Genomic DNA, 19,678 nt, shown 5'->3' on the forward strand with positions numbered 1-19,678 from the left:
CAATGACAACTATGCCTCAACTCCATGCACGCCTGACCTCAACTAATCTAGCCTGCAAACTGGGCATTTGAAACCGAAGGGCCCAAGGGAAAAGTATTGAAAAACACGTTAGTGTGAGTGGATAAAAATAAATAAATAAGATAATTTTAAAGAAGCAAACTTGAATACTTTCCCACGTATTTAAACTTATAAAACCTCGATGCATGCAACATTTAAAAAAAACGTATTTCTTTAAACTCAAAATCTCATGAAAACATATCAGTCCCGCTGATTAAGAGAAATCGGACTAGCCCTGCTAGTCAAGTAATAATAGGATATGGGCAAGAAGATATCACCATACGGGTAAAGGAGCCCCTTAGGCTCTACTTACCCTCGACTGCCACTCACACATAGATTGTGTGAGGAGGAGAACTAATAACCTCGGTTACCACTCACGTGAGGAGGAGAATCCTCAACTGCCACTCACAAACACAAAGTAAGTGAGGAGGAGACACTACAGAACGACTCCAGTATGGTGAAGAAAATAATCGAAAACCAGTAAATTCATAAATCCATAAAGCTTCCCCAATATCTCACAAGAAAAAGATATCTTCCAATGATGTGGCTCCGCACGCCAAAACATTCTCGAAGTCATAAACAAATAGGCGAGAAATAATAAATATAACAATCCTTACAAAAACCTCCAGTCCTATAATATGGCAGAAATCTCAAAATCGACGAATAAAATATATTACTAAATTCCGGAAATCACCTCAGAAAATAATTCGTCGAGAATCACATAAATCATGATTTCAATTGAAAACATATATCGGAGATAAACTATCGAAGGCTCAAAATCTATTTCCGAAACATAATTGAAATAAATCACAATTAATCTCCAAAAATTAAATCATATTCCCGAAAATAAATCATAACTCCAAATCCGAGCATAATAAATTCGTATCCAAAACTTATATGGAAAAACAACGCCAAAATTATAATCCAAAGCAAAATTTTATGCTCGAAAAATAAAATGATAGATAAATTATTATTTTGGGAAAAATAAAGGCATGCATCATTCTTTGAAAATAAAAGTCCACTCACAGTACTATATAGGTGATCACGCATACGAGTTCCTTTGCCATGTACACAATTATATTCTGTGAATAACAATTCGGTAATTAAATACGAATCCCAAAATCAATCCTCTCAAGCCAACGTCTCTATTTCCTTCTCCGATCCAACCCAAACTTTACCACTAACACCATTCCATTAATTTACAAGTTCTAAGGCAGATTCAAGAGAAATCCGACGGTCGGATTCTCGTAAATTGATAATTGAAATTCTAAGTCTTCAAAAATTTATAATCAACACAAAACTCCTCCAATTCCAACCGAATTCATATAAAAAATTTCTACATCAATTATAGGATTTAAATGGGCTAAAAATAGGAATTAAAAGCCTGCCTATGCGCCTCCACGTGCCACCCACAGTGGCGTCCACGCGCCACCGGCCACCACCCCGATGGCCACCAAATTTTGGCAATAGCTTTGTCTGAATCATATGAACAACTTTCTCAACTACAACAAATCCAGAAAACGACTAGAAGTACCTAAACAATTAAGGAGAAGTTTGAACCCGAATCGTGAATAGTGACCCGTAGCTTCCAGCCGTCAGTTCTTCCTCCACGTTTCGATTCTCAGCAAAAGCTTTGGGGAGGATGGTCTACGTCTCAAGCCACTTCTGATCGGCTAAGTTTGGCCGGTTGTGGTGGCTGGAAACTGGAGAATGAGGCGTTCACCGAAATCGGCACAGTGGTGTTCTCGGCCTTGGGTCTTCATTTTCCGGCCAAGATGCTGTGATATACCACATTGGGGAGGTCGGGTACTGGAAGAGGAGTCGAACGGTGCCAGCCACACGCTCCCAGGTGGCCGGAGGAGGAAGTTGTAGAGGTGAGGCCGAAGAGAGAGTGTGACGCAGAAGGAGAGAGAGAGAGAGAGGGAAGACGCGGGGAAGGAGAGAGAGAAAGAAAAAGTTACCGGTCACCGTGAAAAATTCAAATATATACTATCTATCATGAATAGTAACTTCCATTTTCCGCTTATAACTTTTGCATACGAACTCCAATTTTTACATATCACATATGCACGCGCTCGGTTTAACGTCCTCTACAACTTTCATGAAGGAAGTTTTTCAAATTTTGACCAGAACAAAAAGGTAACTTTTAGGGCCACTAAAAGTATCAAAACAGAGTAAAAAGTGGAAGTAGTTGTCGTTTACCATCCAAATGACTAGTAAATGGGTAATTTAAGATACTTGACCTTACACATAGGATGTGGCCTTTGGGCTTAGGATCCTTGTTTTGGGTCAGGGTTACATCTGCTAGGGTTTGGGTTTTTGTATCTGGAGTTGGGTTGCAGATTTTAATTTTATTTTGTATTTTGTCATGATGGATGTCGAGTCTGCGACCTCTCTGCTTGCTTAGAAGAGATGTCGCAAACTAGCCCGCATTTCCTTTGCCTCCATTGATTTCTCATGGGCTTTGTAATTGCTTTTCTGTCTGGGCTTAATAGCTTCAAAAGATGGGTTTACTTAGATCATGACTCTTTTGTCAGGCCCGGGAGGGTGGGTCGTTATGTGTAATCTCGTCGAATTATAAAAGAGCTGACAGTTTCTTCTTCTTCTTCTTCTTCAAAAAAAAAAAAAGAGCTTAATTGGTACTAGGGAACAAAATCAATTATTTTATGGGTAATGGGGAAATTCATAAATTTGGTGGGAAATAAGACTAATTTCCCTAAAATTAAGGTATTCAAGCATTTCCAAAAAAAAAAAAAAAAAAAAATATATTTGTTACATTCTTATCACTAGTGAAAACCTACATGAGTCAAGGAGACCATTCTTCTGACCCTGAGAAATGCCCTATACGGGCTACAGACGTGCAGCCTTGTTTCCAACTTCCCATCACGGAAAATGGAAGCAAGAGAAGAAACCTGCAACAGCTCCATCAACATCTTTATTTCTTCTAGTATTATACCCTCCACAGCGTAAACCACCAAAATATTTCATATTACTACCTGGTTCATTTGAAATTTCTAATACTTACAAAATGTCTTATAATAAAATTGGAAAAAAGTCATATATAATACCCTAATTTTAGGCTATTTGACATTTTGATACCTTAAGTTTAAAAAACTATCAAATTGGTATCTCAATTGAATATTCATCTTTCACATTGATACCTTGGTCAATAACAAAATCATGGATTGTCATGTGCCCTTTTTTCAAGGATACTTTTGTAAACTGTCAGCTGCAAATTGCAATTTAATGTTTAGACAAGTATTATTATTATTATTATTTTCTTCAGTATTTAGTTTGTTTCTCACAAATCTATATAATTAATTTTCAGATACCAAACTTAGCAAGCAATCTTTGATTAAAAAAAAACTTAGCAAGCAATCCCCAATATCAAACCTGTTTTAGGAAAACTGAATTGGGAGAGAATTGAGTCGTACTTTCATTGATAATAGGGGCCTCTTTATATAGATGATTACAAGCATAGAGATAGAGTTGTACATGGAAACATAATCGTACATTGATTGGATATCTCCTAAGATTCTCCGAGAATATCTCTAATATAAATCCTATTTCAACTAGAGCAAGTAATCTCGAGTTTGGGCCAGACACATATTCTGGATTTACTTGAACACTCCCCCTTGTGTCGCCCAAACGTGGTGCTCCTCTCGTTGCCTCATTAAAAACCTTGCCGAGTAACAAAAACTCAGTGGGACAAAAATAACCTCGGTCAAAGGGGAAAAAGAGCACAACACACCCTTTCGAGATCATACATGTAGACACCTCCCCCTGATGTCTGCATCTCCCCCTGATGACTACGGTCATTGGAGTTCGGATAACTTCCGCAAACGATGCTACCAACATGTTTCTCGAAAGTGGAATTTAGGCAATGACTTAGTGAGCAAGCCTGCCGCAGTGTCCTCAGATTGAACCTAGTTCACTTTGATATTGAGAAGAGTGTGTTGTTGCTGATTATACTTGGTGTGGTCGCTTTTGTTGTAGCCTTGCTTCAAAATAAGCAGCATTATCCTATATGTTCATAGGCTCATCTGTGGTAGACTTCAAACCACAATTGTTTCGAACATGCGTAATTATGGATTCAATCCATATACATTCATGAACCACTTTGTGAAGAGCAATAATCTCTGCATTGTTCAAAGATATAGCGACTAGGGTCTGTTCTGTAGACCTCCAAGATATCACGGTGTTTACCCATGGTGAACACTTAACCAGTTTGGTAATGACCTTTGTATGGGTCAGAGAGATACCCAACATCAACAAAACCTTCCAAAACACATGTCGTTTTGGGATGGGGATAGTGGACGCAGGCCAGTGTTGGCGGCGTTCTGGTGTGTGATGGGTCCTAATCCATCATCTCTTTGTAGGGATAGAACAAGCTCATATCAATCATATATCTCAAGTATCGAAAGATATCTTTTACACCAATCCAATGGCGTCGCGTTGGCGCAGAGCTATATCTAGCTAACAAGTTCATGGCAAATGAGATGTCCGGTCTTGTGCATTGAGCTAAGTACAATAATGCGCCTATTGTACTCAAGTAAGGCACTCCTGCCTCTAGCACATCTTCATTATCATCCTTTCAACGAAGAGGATCATTTTCAGGATCAAGACTACGGATGATCATGGGGGTGCTTGAAGGCTTGACCTTGTCAAAATGCCTAAGCATCTATCGACACAATGCTCAAGTTCCAAACCGAGACATAATCGTGTTCTCCTATAATCCTTCATCTCAAAATCGGGTTTCAAGTGTTCAGCAGTTTCTCTTAACTCTTTAAGGCTTCTAATGAAGATCATATCCAACATGAACCGCGATAGAATCCGAAATTTGTTATGGAAACGCGTGGGCATATCTCTTCCCAATCAAGTAGTCACTTTAGTGAGCGTTCCAACCTTATTGTAAACGCGCTCCGTGGTCTAGAGCCACTTGACTTTGGTAAATGAAGTTCACCATGAACCTTCATATTTATTCCGTATCTAGATCCCCATATAGATACGTAGTGACCACATTTGTAAGCTGCATGTTCAGTTATTCGGAAGCTACCAAACTGACAAGGTAGTGGAGTGTAATGACATCAATTAAGAGAGAATATGTCTCATCGTAGTAGATTCCAGGGCGTTTTGTGAGAAGCTTTGCGCCATAAGGCGAGATGGCAATCTCGCCATAAGGTGAGATTGCCATCTCTTTTTCTCATCACGCTTTCTAACGAAGACCCATTAGTCAATAGGTTTTATGTTAGGAGGTGTTGGCATCACTAGCTCGAAAACCTTCCCCTTCGTTAGAGAATCCAACTTAACCTGGATCGCATCTTTCCATTTAGGCCAAATCTCTCTACGTTGGCATTCATTCATCAACGGAGTGTGGTCCGATATCATCTGACCCAATAAACTCATGCGCAACGAAATGTGCGACTACATTATCAATTATGATGGAGTTTCTATCCCACGTCTCATGTACATTAGTGTAATTTTCATAGAACTTTATATTCTCAAGAATAGGTTCTGACGTTTAGGATTCCCCCAACGATAATCATAACCCAGAAGATTCTCATGAGACGGATTTTGAGTGTCGATGATCAAAGGATTGGAGTGTGCCAAAGCATCCTTCGAACCTATGGGCCTTCCACGCATCCTAGCTGGGGCCATGGCCTGTAACGCTAGAGTGCCATTCTCTTTGGCGTTGGCGCCATGCCTACCTCCGTGTAGGGTGGTGCTACGTCCTCTTGGAGGGACGTACTTCCTTGTAGGCATATTTGCAGCAGATGCGTGATTTCGTCACTTTAGTAGGGATCGAGATGAGACACAGTGGGGACAGGCCACGACAATTCCTTTCGTTCCTGCTGAACATCCATGTTCTTATCTCTCCCTAACGATGGGAAGAATGTCTCATCAAAGTGACAACCCGTAAATCTAGCGGTAAGGAGATCGCCTTGCAAGGGCATTAAGTGCCGGAAGATTGTTGGAGTCTCAAATCCAACGTAGTTGCCCATTCGTCTGTACGAACCCATCATAGAGCGCTGTGGCGCCGCAATTGGCACATAAATGACATACTCAAAGATGCGTAAGTACGATACTTGTACCAAGTCACTAGCTGTAATGCAGAGGTAGATTGAGTGGCGGTGGGTCGTAGACGAATTAGCATAGCTGCATGCGATATTGCATCACCCCAAGCTGATATAAGGAGATTGGTGCGCATTACCAATGTCCGGACTACCATCGTAGTCATTTCCGCGGGACCATTTGGGTGCATGTGTTCATGGGAATGTGATGTCCAACATCAGTCCCAATGCAATAACCATCGAAAGTCTTCGATAAACTCGCTAGCATCGTCAAGTCCATTTGACGGAATAGGATGATCCGAGGAGTGAGCCCGTTGTCATATGATATTTGCTAGGAGTGTAGCATAAGCAGCATTACAAGTAGGCAGCATTACAAGTAGACAATGGCAAAACACGTGACCAGCGTGTTTTCGTATCAACCAATATCATGAGATATTTAAACGTCCGCAAGTTGGTTGAATCAGTCCATAGAATCTCTATGGATTCTATGTAAGAACATAATGAGTATTTTCATATCCTTTGCATAGACGATCTCAGTCCTAATTTTCCTACGGAACGGGCTTTGTAAAACGAGTGAGAGGCTTTAGAAGCAACCAATGAGAATTTTGGTTTGGACCTGAGCGTCTGAAACATTATTTGAAGCAAGTTGGTGATTGCAGCATCAGCTAGGGCGCCATCACCATGATGGATGCTATCCATGGCGTTATGGATAGGGACTGCGCCAGCCCTAGGCTGGTGGTGGACGGAGGCGGTGCCCTAGCCAGCTGCGTCGGTCACACTTAGTCCAGAGATCAACTTTTGATTCATGCTTCATTTCGCTCGAAAGAAATGATGTCCATGTGAAGTCTTTTGTAGATGGATCATCATATCATGACTAAGATGATCTATCCTGTCGTGACAAAACCAATATGTGGCTAAATCCAAGAGATCTTCTCTCATAACTTTATTAGATTTTATAGCTCGAATAGTGACATAGAGTCCACTAGAGAGACGCATAAACTTCTCTAAGATGCGCCTTTGTTCGCAATCATTAGAGATATTGCAAAGGAACTCATTTTCGTTCTCTACATGCATTTTTGCATGGAATCTGTTGGCTATTCATAGGTGTGATTGGCCCTAGGAGCGTAGAGAGTTTCTGTGACAGTAATTAAGGTGCTATTTGGCAAGTGGAACTTGGGCTATTCCATGTCCTTGAATTAATATTGATGACCCAGCCATCGTAGTCACAAAAGTCATATGCTCAGAATCAAAATGTTGTCATAAAGAACTCGAAATTTTATTCATAAGCCAACGGAGTTACATCATTGTCTCTTTGACTAAACAAAATCTAATCCAAAATGATAGCTAATGCAAAACAATGGTAGTCGTCTAACTTCTTTCGGTAATTCCAAAATAAATGTGACCAGGTGAGTAGAGAGATGTCGGTGGAGCAAAGCTCGCTTAAGTACCACTAATCTCAGAACCTTCCTAGACATCACACTTACTTTGAGTGAGCCTACTTTGAAGAAAAAATAAACCATTGGCATTTACTACAAAAATATATGGCAATTGCCTATTACATCTCTTGGAAAAATAAAGACTTAAACAGAATTGGCGATCTATTGATCCCAGCTAGATTTGTAGTCTTCAACCTTTCACTCTAGATCATCTTCTTGATCTTCTTGTTCCATATAGTGAGCTTCTCTTGCTTCACAATATGCTTTGTAGGTGGTGACGATTTCTTCACGAGCTCTACAAATGTGTGCCCAATGATCAGACACTCCACATCGAGAACATACATCTCTTTGCTCAAACTCCATTGATTGAGGCACTTTGAAAGCGCATTTAGATAGCTCTTAGTGTTGGTGGCGCCAGCAACATGGTCAGAGGCGTTGCCTCCCTCTCTCTTTCCACGTTTACCTCTTCGGTTCCGTGTTCCCCTATTTTGGCGGTTACCTTCCCAAGTAGAGCGATTATATGGACCAGAACGTCCAGAAGTATCCCTAAGATTGGAGTTTCACTCTTGGCGCTTTCTCTTAGGGGCGCGCTATAATTGGATTCCGGAATATGCTATATTTCCATGGTTCTCGAATTATAGTTCTTCACAAGGATATTGTCATGCTTTTCAGTGATATTCATAGCTCCAATGAGCTTATGAAACCTTGTGATCCGTCCTGCAACAACATCGATTCGATAGTTCTTAGCAACCATGAATGCAGAGACTGGGAAGGTAGAGAGAGTCTTCTCAATCAATATCGCATTTGTGATCTCTTTACCATATAATTCCATTAAGGATTTAATGCGAAGTGCTTCCGAGTTATAGTCAAGAACTGACTTGAAATCACAGAAGCGGAGGCTATGCCATCTCACTTCTAGGTCAGGAAGGAGGGAGTCACGGACGTTGCCAAATCTTTCTTCAAGTGAGACCCACAACCTTCTGGGGTCTTCTTCATTCATACACTCATACTGGAGCGAATCATCCATATGACGAGTCATTAGGATGATAGCTTTCACCTTATTTGCCTCTAAGGCTGCTCTATTTGCTTCCAAATCTTAAGCTTGCTCAACAGTTAGCACGTCCTGGCTAGGCTCGAGAATCGTAACCAGAATTCCATCGGCCTTAAGATGCTGGCAGACATCACGAACCCCACCTGTGATATCCAGAGCCAGTTGTTCCCAATGGAGAAAAGTCCAATTTGTTCAGGTTACTCATCCTGAAAGAGAACAAGAGGAAAAAAAAGGGGTTAGTTTCAGAGCATAAAAGGCTACCATGAAAATGTATAAAATTCCTTAGCGTAATCGCTTCCAAGAAATTAAGAATTTCTGAGCGTAATCGCTTCCAAGAAATTATATTCCAAGAGGTATTGGATTAGATAGAAACAATGACGTAAGTGGTCGATCATAAATTCTCTACAAACTCTAAGTTTGGAGATCTCAACAAACTCTAAGTTTGGAGTGAGCACGAACCCCCACAGTTCGGCTTAATTTGGTCTCTCCTATGATGAAGAAAGGGGGGTAGAAGAAGAGATGTTGCAAGTCCCCAAGAAAAAGAAGAGAAAAAGAATTAAAACTTCAAAAACGGAAACTTTTAGTAAAAATACCTCGAAATAGGTTGCTGGAAAATTTGACGGGAAAAAGTCGCCAGAAAGTTGACTGGAAATTGGCCGGAAGTCGCCTGAAAAAGGTTGACCGGGCTGCTGACGTGGCACCGGATGATGACGTGGCAGTTTGGTGCTGACGTGGCAGGCTACTTCTCAGTTCTGGGCATGCTTCTTTGCTTCTGGGCCTGAGTCTTTCTTCTGGGCTGAGGCTGGTCTGCTTTCTTCTTTTGGGCCGAGGCTGGCTTCTGTGGCTGGGTTGCGTCTGTTTCTGGGCTCGGTGGTGAATATGCAAAATCTGGCAGATGCAGACCGGCTAGGAACTTCAGAGAATTTACTAGTCGGTTTAGGGTCTTGATGGCCATTTCCGGGATTCTGGGGTAGGGCTACAGCTTTTGTCAAAATATGGTGGTGAAAAGTGGATGGGAAGAATGTGAACCAGGCAGGAGTCCAAACGGATTCTTCTTGGGACAGGTTCAGTCACTTCCAACGTCCGGTTTAGGTTGATTCCGGCCGGTTCTGGGGGTGGCGCCACCGGTTCTGAGTTCCTGGAGTTTGGGGCTTCAAGTTGGGAGGCGGAGGTATTCGGGATTTAAGAGCTACGATTTTATGGTTTCAGGGTTAGGGCTTCGTGCTGATAACGTGTTTTAGGAAAACTGAATTGGGAGAGAATTGAGTCGTACTTTCATTGATAATAGGGGTCTTTTTATATAGAGGATTACAAGCATAGAGATAGAGTTGTACATGGAAACATAATCGTACATTGATTGGATATCTCTTAAGATTCTCCGAGAATATCTCTAATATAAACCCTATTTCAACTAGAGCAAGTAACCTCGAGTTTGGCCTAGACACAAATTCTGGATTTACTTGAACAAAAGCCTAATTTTAAAAAATCAAACAAACGCGGCAAGAAAAGTCAGTTGCTTGCGAATGGCGTCACCAACTCCAAATGTTAAATAAAATCAACATCAACAATTCAACATAATGGTTTCAGTATTTCAGGGTCAATGGGTCAACAGCCCACTTAATTAAAAGGGCATTTTGGTAACTCTGCATCTGGAGCGAGCAGTACTGCTCCACCCGCGCGCTGCGCAGCGAGGTCGGCTCTTCCAATCTTTTGAGTGTTGACTCGAGACTATTATGTCCGAGCACTCAAAACGACTCCGCCTTTCGTCTAGTCCCGCTGAGGTTGGATCCTTCAGCTGCAAAATGTCGTCTGACTCGTCACCACCGTTAACTCACTCCATTACTCTGTCCTGTCAACCCGCCCAACCCGTCCAGATAATCGCTGCCCCCCATATCTCCGATCCCGATTTCAGGCGAGTCATAGTCGCACTTTGTTTTTAGAATGTTCTGGTTTTTGGTATTGTTAAGACCCAGTTATAAATAGAGATGTTGAAGTAGTTTACAGTCTATGGCACCTTGCAGGAGTGCTATCGATTCTTCCTTGTTTCAGCAGTGGCTGAAGAACACCCAGAGTGAAAATGGGTTTTTACACGGCGGTTCCATGTCTCTTACACGAGTTTTAATTCAGGTAGTTCATTCCATTCAAGTGGGTTAATTGATTATTATGATTTCCTCATCAGTTGACAAAGTTGTCCTGTTGTAGAATCTGAAATATGGTTTTAGTAACAGGGGGCTTATATATCATATCACTTTAGTCGTTTCTAAATCTTTGATTGATATTTTGGATAAGGGAGTGGATATGTTCGGGAAGCACATCGGTTTTCTGAAATTTCAAGCAGATGTATTCGATAAACAAACAGGGATAAAGGTAATCCATCAATGTCAATCAGCTGCGTGGCTTGTCTTGAAATTCTACTTTGCTTCATCTATTATTTTTGATTTTTTTTTTCCTTCTCCCGTATGAACTTAAACATACTTAGGTTCCAGGTATTGTGTTTGCACGAGGACCAGCTGCAGCTGTGCTTATCCTTTTGGAGTCAGAGGACAAGACGTATGCTGTTCTTACTGAGCAGGTAGATCTGTGTTTTGGTTTTTACAACAAGCTTTACAATGCGGTACTTATCTGATGATCTCAATCATCCGTAATATATGGCAGAAATGATTACATTTTACTTCCATCTATTCAAACTCTGTTAAAATTCGTGCATGTCAAAGGCTAGAATCCCTGTGGGAAGGTTTATATTGGAGTTGCCCGCTGGAATGTTGGATGTTGACAACGGTGATTTTCTTGGAGCTGCAATCCGTGAGGTCTCTCTCTCTCTACTTTCTCAATTGTAATATGATGTACACATATTTCTATGTTTACAAGCTATGATTCCAGTTTTTGGTTTTGAGCAGATAATTGTTCCATTATATAGTGGTTGATTATAGTTCAGTGTTGAGTTATATCTTTCCTCTAAATTGTCACTGTACTTTCTATACATGTATATACGCTGTGGCAAATGGACAGTTTCCACTATGTTTATTTGTGGCTGAGTTATGTCTCAACTTCTGTGTCACTCGACTATAGTGTAAACTGACAAATTGCAAGTTTCACAAATTTACACAAAGTTAATGCATGATTAGTAACGTAACACTTCGACAGGTTGAGGAGGAGACTGGTATACACCTAAAACAAGATCACATGGTGAACCTCACATCCTTCCTCGACCAATCCACTGGGTGCAGAATATTTCCTTCGCCAGTATGCTGCTCTATTTATTTTCTGGAATGTCATTTGAAACTCAAATGTATGAGACCTCTTTTTGTTCCCCTTGACTGTTGGTCACTCTTTCTCGTTTTTTTCGTGTTAGGGAGGCTGTGATGAAGAAATTGGCCTCTTTTTATACAGAGGGAAGGTGGGTAAAGAGATTATTGAGCAGCTGCAAGGTAAAGAAACAGGTCTTCGTGAACATGGAGAGCTGATTAAGGTTCATGTGGTTCCTTATGAAAGGCTCTGGTGCATGACAGCTGATGCAAAGGTTTTGGCAGCCATTGCCCTCTATGAAATGTCCAAGAGAGAAGGGATCTTGCCTCCACTGGAAACCTAGATGCTGATTATTGTAGTCACCACTCCCTATCTGTTGTTGGCTGGTTCTTAATGTTCACCAACTATAGACCCAGATGGATGATCCTGAGTTGATTTTAGTCTGCTGTGTAAATTTATTTTACTTCTATCACCTTAGTTAAATATCAGCCAAACTTAACAGAATATTTCTACTCTGCTGGCCGCTGTTTGTTCTTTTACCAATTTCTCCTCTTCTTTCAATCTTCGTTTCCACTAATTTGCGGGATACCTATCATTTCCCCAATCAGACGCCAACTGTGTGTTCCAACCTTTGATTCAATTGGGTCTGATTTCGTCTTTATTTCTCTAAGAGCATCTCCATTATGTATGGCCAATCTGAATTTGAAGAACGATAATATTGTTACTTCTAATGTCTTAGCTCGTTAATTCCTTCTTTTCTCTAAGAGCATCTCCATTATGTATGGCCAACCTGAATTTGAAGAACGATAATATTGTTACTTCAAATGTCTTAGCTCGTTAATTCCTTCTTTTCTCTTAAGAGCATCTCCATTATGTATGGCCAATCTGAATTTGAAGAACGATAATATTGTTACTTCTAATGTCTTAGCTTCAGTAGATATGCCAAATCAAATAGATATATATATATTTTTTTTGAGAATACGGGCAAAGGTACCCGCTAGGTTGGAGCTATATTACTCCCGCATAGATTATTATTATTTATAGAGAGAGAGAGTACAACGAGAGGGACATAGGACCTAAACCTCGTGAAACATTACAACTATCTTCTATTAGCACATCCTGAATAATATCATGAATTTCATTCTCCCAAAACACATCCAACAAGAATGACCTAGCAAGTTGTGCAAGTCTATTTGCAACCCCCTTTGCTTCGCTAAGATATGCCTGAGAAGAATAAAATGAAAAGCCTGACACATCATTTTTCTCATCAGTCAGGGCATTCAAAGCTATGACACAGTCGCTCTCAACTTCAATTGCAGTCCAACCTTGATCAATGACAATAAGCAGACTGACACGTATAGCCTCCACTTCCATATGCAACACAGAAAGAGCATAAGGCACGTGTCGAGCAAAAGCAGCCACACAAACACCAGTTTCATCCCTAACTACCACACCAATACGACCCTTACCAGAATCGGCCAAATACGCCCCATCTATATTGAGCTTGAGTCTTCCACTAGGTGGGCAAAACCATTTAGTCTTGGGTCTGTTAACCTTGTGAACTAACTTGGGATGAACCTTCTGATAATCTTCTAGAAGTGGAGAGCCCAGGTGGACATATGGAAAAGGTTGCAGTCATCTTCTTGTTAAAAACCATATACATGCTCACAATATATGCACACAATCATAAAAGGGATTAAGGCTTACCTTCAGCAATCACTGGCATGGATTCCATCTTATGCTACAAACACGAACACTGAATATGGCCTTCTATTACTTACCAACTTGCTTCTCAATGACAGAACAATATGCAAAACGTCGGTAGTAATCAGGGACCAATTCATCTGTATATATAGGAGACTTAACCCTCAAGAAGCTTCCATTAAAGGTATCCATATCGGTTTAGGTTTCCTAGTTAGATTCTTAATGTAACACTTCATTGTAATCTTTCTTGCAGACTAAGAATAGGATTACTTACCTTAATGAATAGATACACTACTTCATTAAGTTACAAGTATTGATTTACTGTTTGTATCCATGTTAAACTAGGATTGATATTAAGCTAATCATCAATTACTTTATGATGATATGTGTTATGTCCATATTTAATCTTACAATCTCCCCCTTGGACTCACACATATCATGCTCGATGATTTGCACCAGAGAACATCAAACCTACTTAACTTACTGAAGTGCGCGCCAGATAACAAACTTAAATCGAAAATCCATTCCAACATGGTCAGATCACAGTTACTTATGCAGAGCAAGAAACAGTATACATTTTAACAAAAATGCAGAGTTCAAAACCACAAACACAAGCTCCTGCAATCCACATATGTCAAACCATAAGTGATACAATATATGTTAATGTGTATCAACAAGTAAACATATATAGGTCCACTTTATTTCTAAACCAAAAACTCAAGCAAATTTACTGAACACTGATGGCTTAAAGATATTGCTTGAACCTTAACATCATGCTTCACATGATTTAAGCCATCTGATAGCAAGTATAACTTTAAACACAAAATCGATAATTTTTAAAACATTCAACAAAAACTGCAGTAATAACCAAAATCTGAAAATACCTCAAAATTTATTAATAATAAATCTGTCATTACAAACAATTGTGAAAAACAAAATAAAAGATTACAACTAAAACACAAGAACTCAAAAAACCTTAGAATTTTAAATGCTCCAACTGGACTAACTCTCTACTGAACCTAAGCATCTAAATTAGCTAAAATTCCAATGCTTGCTGTATGTTTCTGGAATGCTGCTACTGACAATGCCTTGGTGAAAGGATCTGCTAGTTGTGAATTTGTGTCAATCTCAAAGCAGCTATTTCACCATGCTTTACTCTTTCTCTAACACTGTAATACTTTAGATCAATATGCTTGGAATTATTTGACCTTTTACTGTTCTTGCTAAAGAAACTGCAGCCTCATTGTCGCAATAAATTACAAGTGTTCCAGCCACAATGTGACTCAATACTTTGGTCTGCATGAGAAAATTCCTAATCCAAATCCTTCACACACAGTTTCATATACTGCAATAAATTCAGCTTGCATAGTAGAAGTTGAAACAAGTGTTTGTTTCATGGTTTTCCAAGCAATAGCACCTCCTGCAAGCAAGAACACATATCCACAAGTGGACTTCTTGGAGTCTGGATAATTCCCTGCAAAATCCGAGTCTGAGAATCCAATGAGTTTCAGATCCTCCACTTGCCTATAAACTAGCATGTGGTTTTTAGTTCTCTGCAGGTATCTCAACACTCTCTTCCCAGCTACCCAATGTTCATGGCCTAGATTAGATTGGAATCTTGACAAAATCCCTACTGCAAAAGACAAATCCGGCCTAGTGCAGACTTGTGCATACATGAGACTTCCTACAAGTCTGGCATAAGGCTTGACTCCATATTTCTTTCTCAACATCACTATTGGGACTTTGCTTCTGGTTAACTTATCTCCTTTGGCATGAGAACTCTCCAGCTGCACACTTCTCCATACCAAATCTCTTTAAAATTTTGGTAACATAATTCTGTTGAGACAAACCAAGTAGTCTCTGTGCTCTATCTCTTTTAATCTCAATACCTAGTACATAGGATGCTTCTCCTAAGTCTTTCATGTCAAAATTCCTTGACAGAAACTCTTGGTATCTTTAAGCAATTTAATGTTACTGCTAGCCAAAAGTATATCATCCACATAGAGTACCAGAAAATAAAATTGTTCCCAACAGTCTTCAAATAAACACACTCATCACAAGATTTCTGTAAATCCAAAAGTAGAAATCATAGAATCAAATTCTTGTACACTGTCTATAAGCTTGTTTTAGGCCATAAATTGATTTCTTAATTTACACACTAAGTTTCACTTCCAGCTTGTACAAACCTTCTGGCTGCCTCATATAAATCACTTCATCTAGTTCACCATTCAAGAAAGCTGTTTTAACATCCATCTGGTGCAGCTCCATATCAAAATGAGCCACCAAAGCCATGATTATCCTAAACGAGTCTTTTGTAGAAACTGGAGAAAAGTCTCAGTAAAACAATGCCCTCCTTCTGTGTAAAACCTTTGGCAACTAATCTTGCTTTATGTCTCTCTACGTTGCCATTTGCATCGCTTTTGGTTTTGAAAACCCATTTACAACCTATAGGCTTTTGGGTTGGGGTCAGGTTCAGCTAATTCCCAAACTGCATTTTGGCTCATGGAATCAATTTCTGCTTCCATTGCTAGCTGCCACTGATTGATTCACTACTCCCAATGGCCTGATTAAATGTAGTTGGATCATTGTTCTCTGCACAGTCCATTTCAATTTCTGCTTCTTGCAGATAAACAATGTAGTCACTCTCTTCCCCCCATAAGTTGGTTTTCTTGCTCTCTGTGATCTTCTAGGCTGAGCCACTGGAGGATGGTGAGGTTCAGTTACTTGACCAGTTACGTGGTCAGTTACTTGACCAGGGACAGTTACTTGGTCAGTGACATGGGCAGTGACTTGACCAGGCACAGTTACTTGGTCAGTGACATGGGCAGTGACTTGACCAGGCACAGTGACATGGTCAGTGACTTGGTCAGTGACTCGGTCAGTGACATGGTCAGTTACGTGACCAGTGACATGATCAGTTACATCTTGTTCTAAAGGCAATGCTACACTTATATTCTCATCTGACACAATTTCCTCAAAATCTGATGTTAAATCCTCAAGGTTTGTATTGTGAACTTTTTCACTTAGAAACTTTACTTGATGTGTTTCAAAAATTCTAGGTGAATGATGAGCAGAATATAATTTATAGCCTTTAGATTTATCTGGATAACCTATAAAATAGCAACTAACAGTTTTGGGGTCAAGTTTATTCAAGCTTGGATTATAAATCCTAGCTTCTGCATGACATCCCCAAACATGACAGTGATGAAGACTAGGTTTCCTGCCACACCAAAGCTCAAAAGCAGTATTTTCTATGGCTTTGCTAGGTGTCCTATTGCAAATATAATTTGCAGTTTTTAAAGCCTCACCCCACAGAAATTTAGGCAAACCAGTTGTACACATCATACATCTAACCATGTTCAAAAGAGTCCTATTCTTTCTCTCTGCAACACCATTCTGTTGTGGATTATAGGGTGTTGTGTATTGAGCTTTAATTCCATTGTCTTGCAAAAACAAGGCAAATGGACCATTTTGTTGGCCGGATTCAGTGTACTTTCCATAGAACTCTCCCCCTCTATCTGACCTCACTGTTTTGATTTTCTTTTCCAGTTGATTTTCTACCTCAGACTTAAAGATTTGAAAGGCTTTCAATGCTTGTGCCTTTTCTGAAAGTAGATAAATATAACTGTATCTAGAAAAGTCATCAATGAATGTGATAAAATACACATTCCCACAGATAGTTTGATGCCTAAATGGTCCACATATATCAGTGTGTATGAGTTCTAATAAATTTTGGCTTCTATATGCAGTCTTCTTTCTAGTATTAGTTATTTTTCCCTTAAAGCATTCAACACAGTCTGTTAGATCAGAAAAATCAAGTTCATTTAGGATGTTGTTTTTCACCAAAATTTTCAGTCTCTCTTTTGAAACATGGCCGAGTCTTCTATGCCATAAAAATGCAGACTTTTCATTTAGTTTGGTTCTTTTAACACCTGTTAAAGTGTTAGTACTGTTTGTGTTATTTTCAACAAGTAAAATTTCTTGTTGAGCCATTGAACAATTTAACTGTAAATAATCATTCATAATAACACCAGAACCAATTTGAACAGAATTTTTAGAAATAAGAATTCCATTACTATCCATAACAAGTCTACAACCAGATTTTACTAAAAGAGAAACCGAAACCAAATTCCTTCTCATGGAAGGTACATAAAAAACATTGTCCAAAACTAACAATTTTCCTAATCCTAAATCGAGCTTTAAGGTTCCAATAGCCTTGACTGCCACTCTCATGCCATTGCCTACACACAGGTTCACTTCATCACTTTTTGGGATTCTCCTCCTTATGAATCCCTACAAAGAATTAGTAATATGAATAGGTGAGCCTGAATCTATCCACCAAGACTGTGGTTCAACATTTATAGATTAATTTCTAAAGAAAAAACTGTATAGAAAATCTTACCCTTTTTGGCTAACCAATTTTTATAGCCAGTGCAGTCCTTTTTCATGTGTCCTACTCTTTTGCAAAAGTAGCACTTGACCTAAATGGCCTGTTTTCCTTGGCCACTGCAGCTGTTGAACTCTTAGTTATGACTTTGATAGGCTTGAGCTTATTCTGGGGCTTTTTCCTTTTAGGCTTCTCAATGAGGTTAATGGTTGTAGCAGGTTCCTTTTCTTCCTTGATCTAGATTCTTCATCCACACAGATGGATATAAGTTCATCTAGAGTCCAGTTGCCCTTTTGAGAGTTGTAACTGGTCCTAAGATGACTAAAACTATTAGGCAAGGAATGTAGTGCATAATGCACTACTTGCTCATGCCCTAAGCCCATCAAGAGCTCCTGAGTCTACCATTTATATTGATCATCTTCATAATATGCTCTCTAACTCCCCTTGAACCCATGTACTTCAAATCATGAACTCCTGGTTAGCCTAGCAGCTTCTGCCTTTTCACTTTCTTTAAACTTAGCACCTATGAGTTCCAAAAAATCTGATGCTAGCTCAGGTTCTTCTATACTTCCTCTGACAGTCTTGGACATAGAGGTACAAATGAGGTTCTTAGCCATTCTATGGATCTATGCCACTTCTTATAAAGATCAGTTTCCTTCTTAGTGCTCTTTTCAGTTAACTCTGCAGGTTTGTCCTCAGTGAAGCAATAGTCTATGTTCTCATGCATTCCCATATAGTTCTCTACAGAATCTAGCCAAGCTCTATAGTTGGTTCCAGTTAGCATCAAGACACTGTTCAAGTTCATGTAAGAGTTACCTAAGGAGCAAAACAAAAAATCGGTGAGTTCTCAATTTGTAAAGAAACTAACTTAAGTTTTCTGTGTTTTATTTAGCTTAAGCAACCAAAACAAGAACATACAGAAAACCTAAACAATCCATACTTGCATTCATATCAGTCCATAACAAAAATAAGTTAAGCAACACTTTTGAGCAGAAGCATAACATCCTGGAGTTCTTTATAATATAACCATGTTCAATGAAAACAAGTTATCCAAAGAAATTTATCCACATCTTTAGACAAAGAAAATTTCTAAGTATCCGTATTATTTTCATCAAGCACACATATTGCTGTTTTGTATTCTAAACCATACTTGACCACTTCTTTGGAAGATAAAACTGAAGCATAGTTTTAAAACACAAAACACAATTTCAGTTTTGTTACTCGATCAGTTACATGGTCAGTGACCTGACCAGTTACATGGTCAGTGACCTGACCAGTTACGTGATCAGTGACCTGACCAGTTACGTGGTCAGTGACCTGACCAGTTACGTGGTCAGTGACCTGACCAGTTACGTGGTCAGTGACCTGACCAGTTACGTGGTCAGTGACCTGACCAGTTACGTGGTCAGTGACCTGACCAGTTACGTGGTCAGTGACATGACCAGTTACGTGGTCAGTGACATGACCAGTTACATGGTCAGTGACCTGACCAGTTACATGGTCAGTGACTGATCATTGTTTTTCTGCCAACATCAATGAAGAATGCTTTGTGCATCATAATCACTTATGCCAACAGAAAACCACAAAACTCATGAGCTTTTAACTTTATATTCTACCCAGATTCATCCTTGTAAGAAAATTAAGCTCTCGTATCTGTCAATTTTAATTGTGTAAACAAATTCTGGGAGATTTTTGTTCTTCATGCAATTTTACACAATCACAGATA

At 39.6% G+C, this 19,678-nt stretch overlaps 1 protein-coding gene across 3 annotated transcripts; it reads left to right on the forward strand.

Moving 5' to 3' along the window:
• Window positions 1-10,259: 10,259 nt before the first annotated feature.
• LOC112173229 (nudix hydrolase 14, chloroplastic) lies at window positions 10,260-12,309 on the forward strand. Of its 3 annotated transcripts, none has more exons than XM_024310819.2 (7): window positions 10,263-10,527; window positions 10,637-10,742; window positions 10,905-10,982; window positions 11,095-11,187; window positions 11,330-11,422; window positions 11,760-11,858; window positions 11,968-12,309. In XM_024310819.2, the coding sequence occupies exons 1-7, from the start codon at window positions 10,349-10,351 to the stop codon at window positions 12,202-12,204; spliced, it is 885 nt and encodes a 294-aa protein (XP_024166587.1). In that variant the 5' UTR covers window positions 10,263-10,348; the 3' UTR covers window positions 12,205-12,309. The 3 variants fall into 3 exon arrangements, with proteins under 3 accessions (XP_040365154.1, XP_024166587.1, XP_040365155.1); XM_040509221.1 differs by having other exon boundaries at window positions 10,397-10,527; window positions 10,620-10,742; XM_040509220.1 differs by lacking the exon at window positions 11,760-11,858 and having other exon boundaries at window positions 10,260-10,527.
• Window positions 12,310-19,678: the final 7,369 nt, after the last annotated feature.

This window comes from Rosa chinensis, chromosome 6, assembly GCF_002994745.2.
Source record: "Rosa chinensis cultivar Old Blush chromosome 6, RchiOBHm-V2, whole genome shotgun sequence".
In the NCBI taxonomy this organism is placed as follows: Eukaryota; Viridiplantae; Streptophyta; class Magnoliopsida; order Rosales; family Rosaceae; genus Rosa; species Rosa chinensis.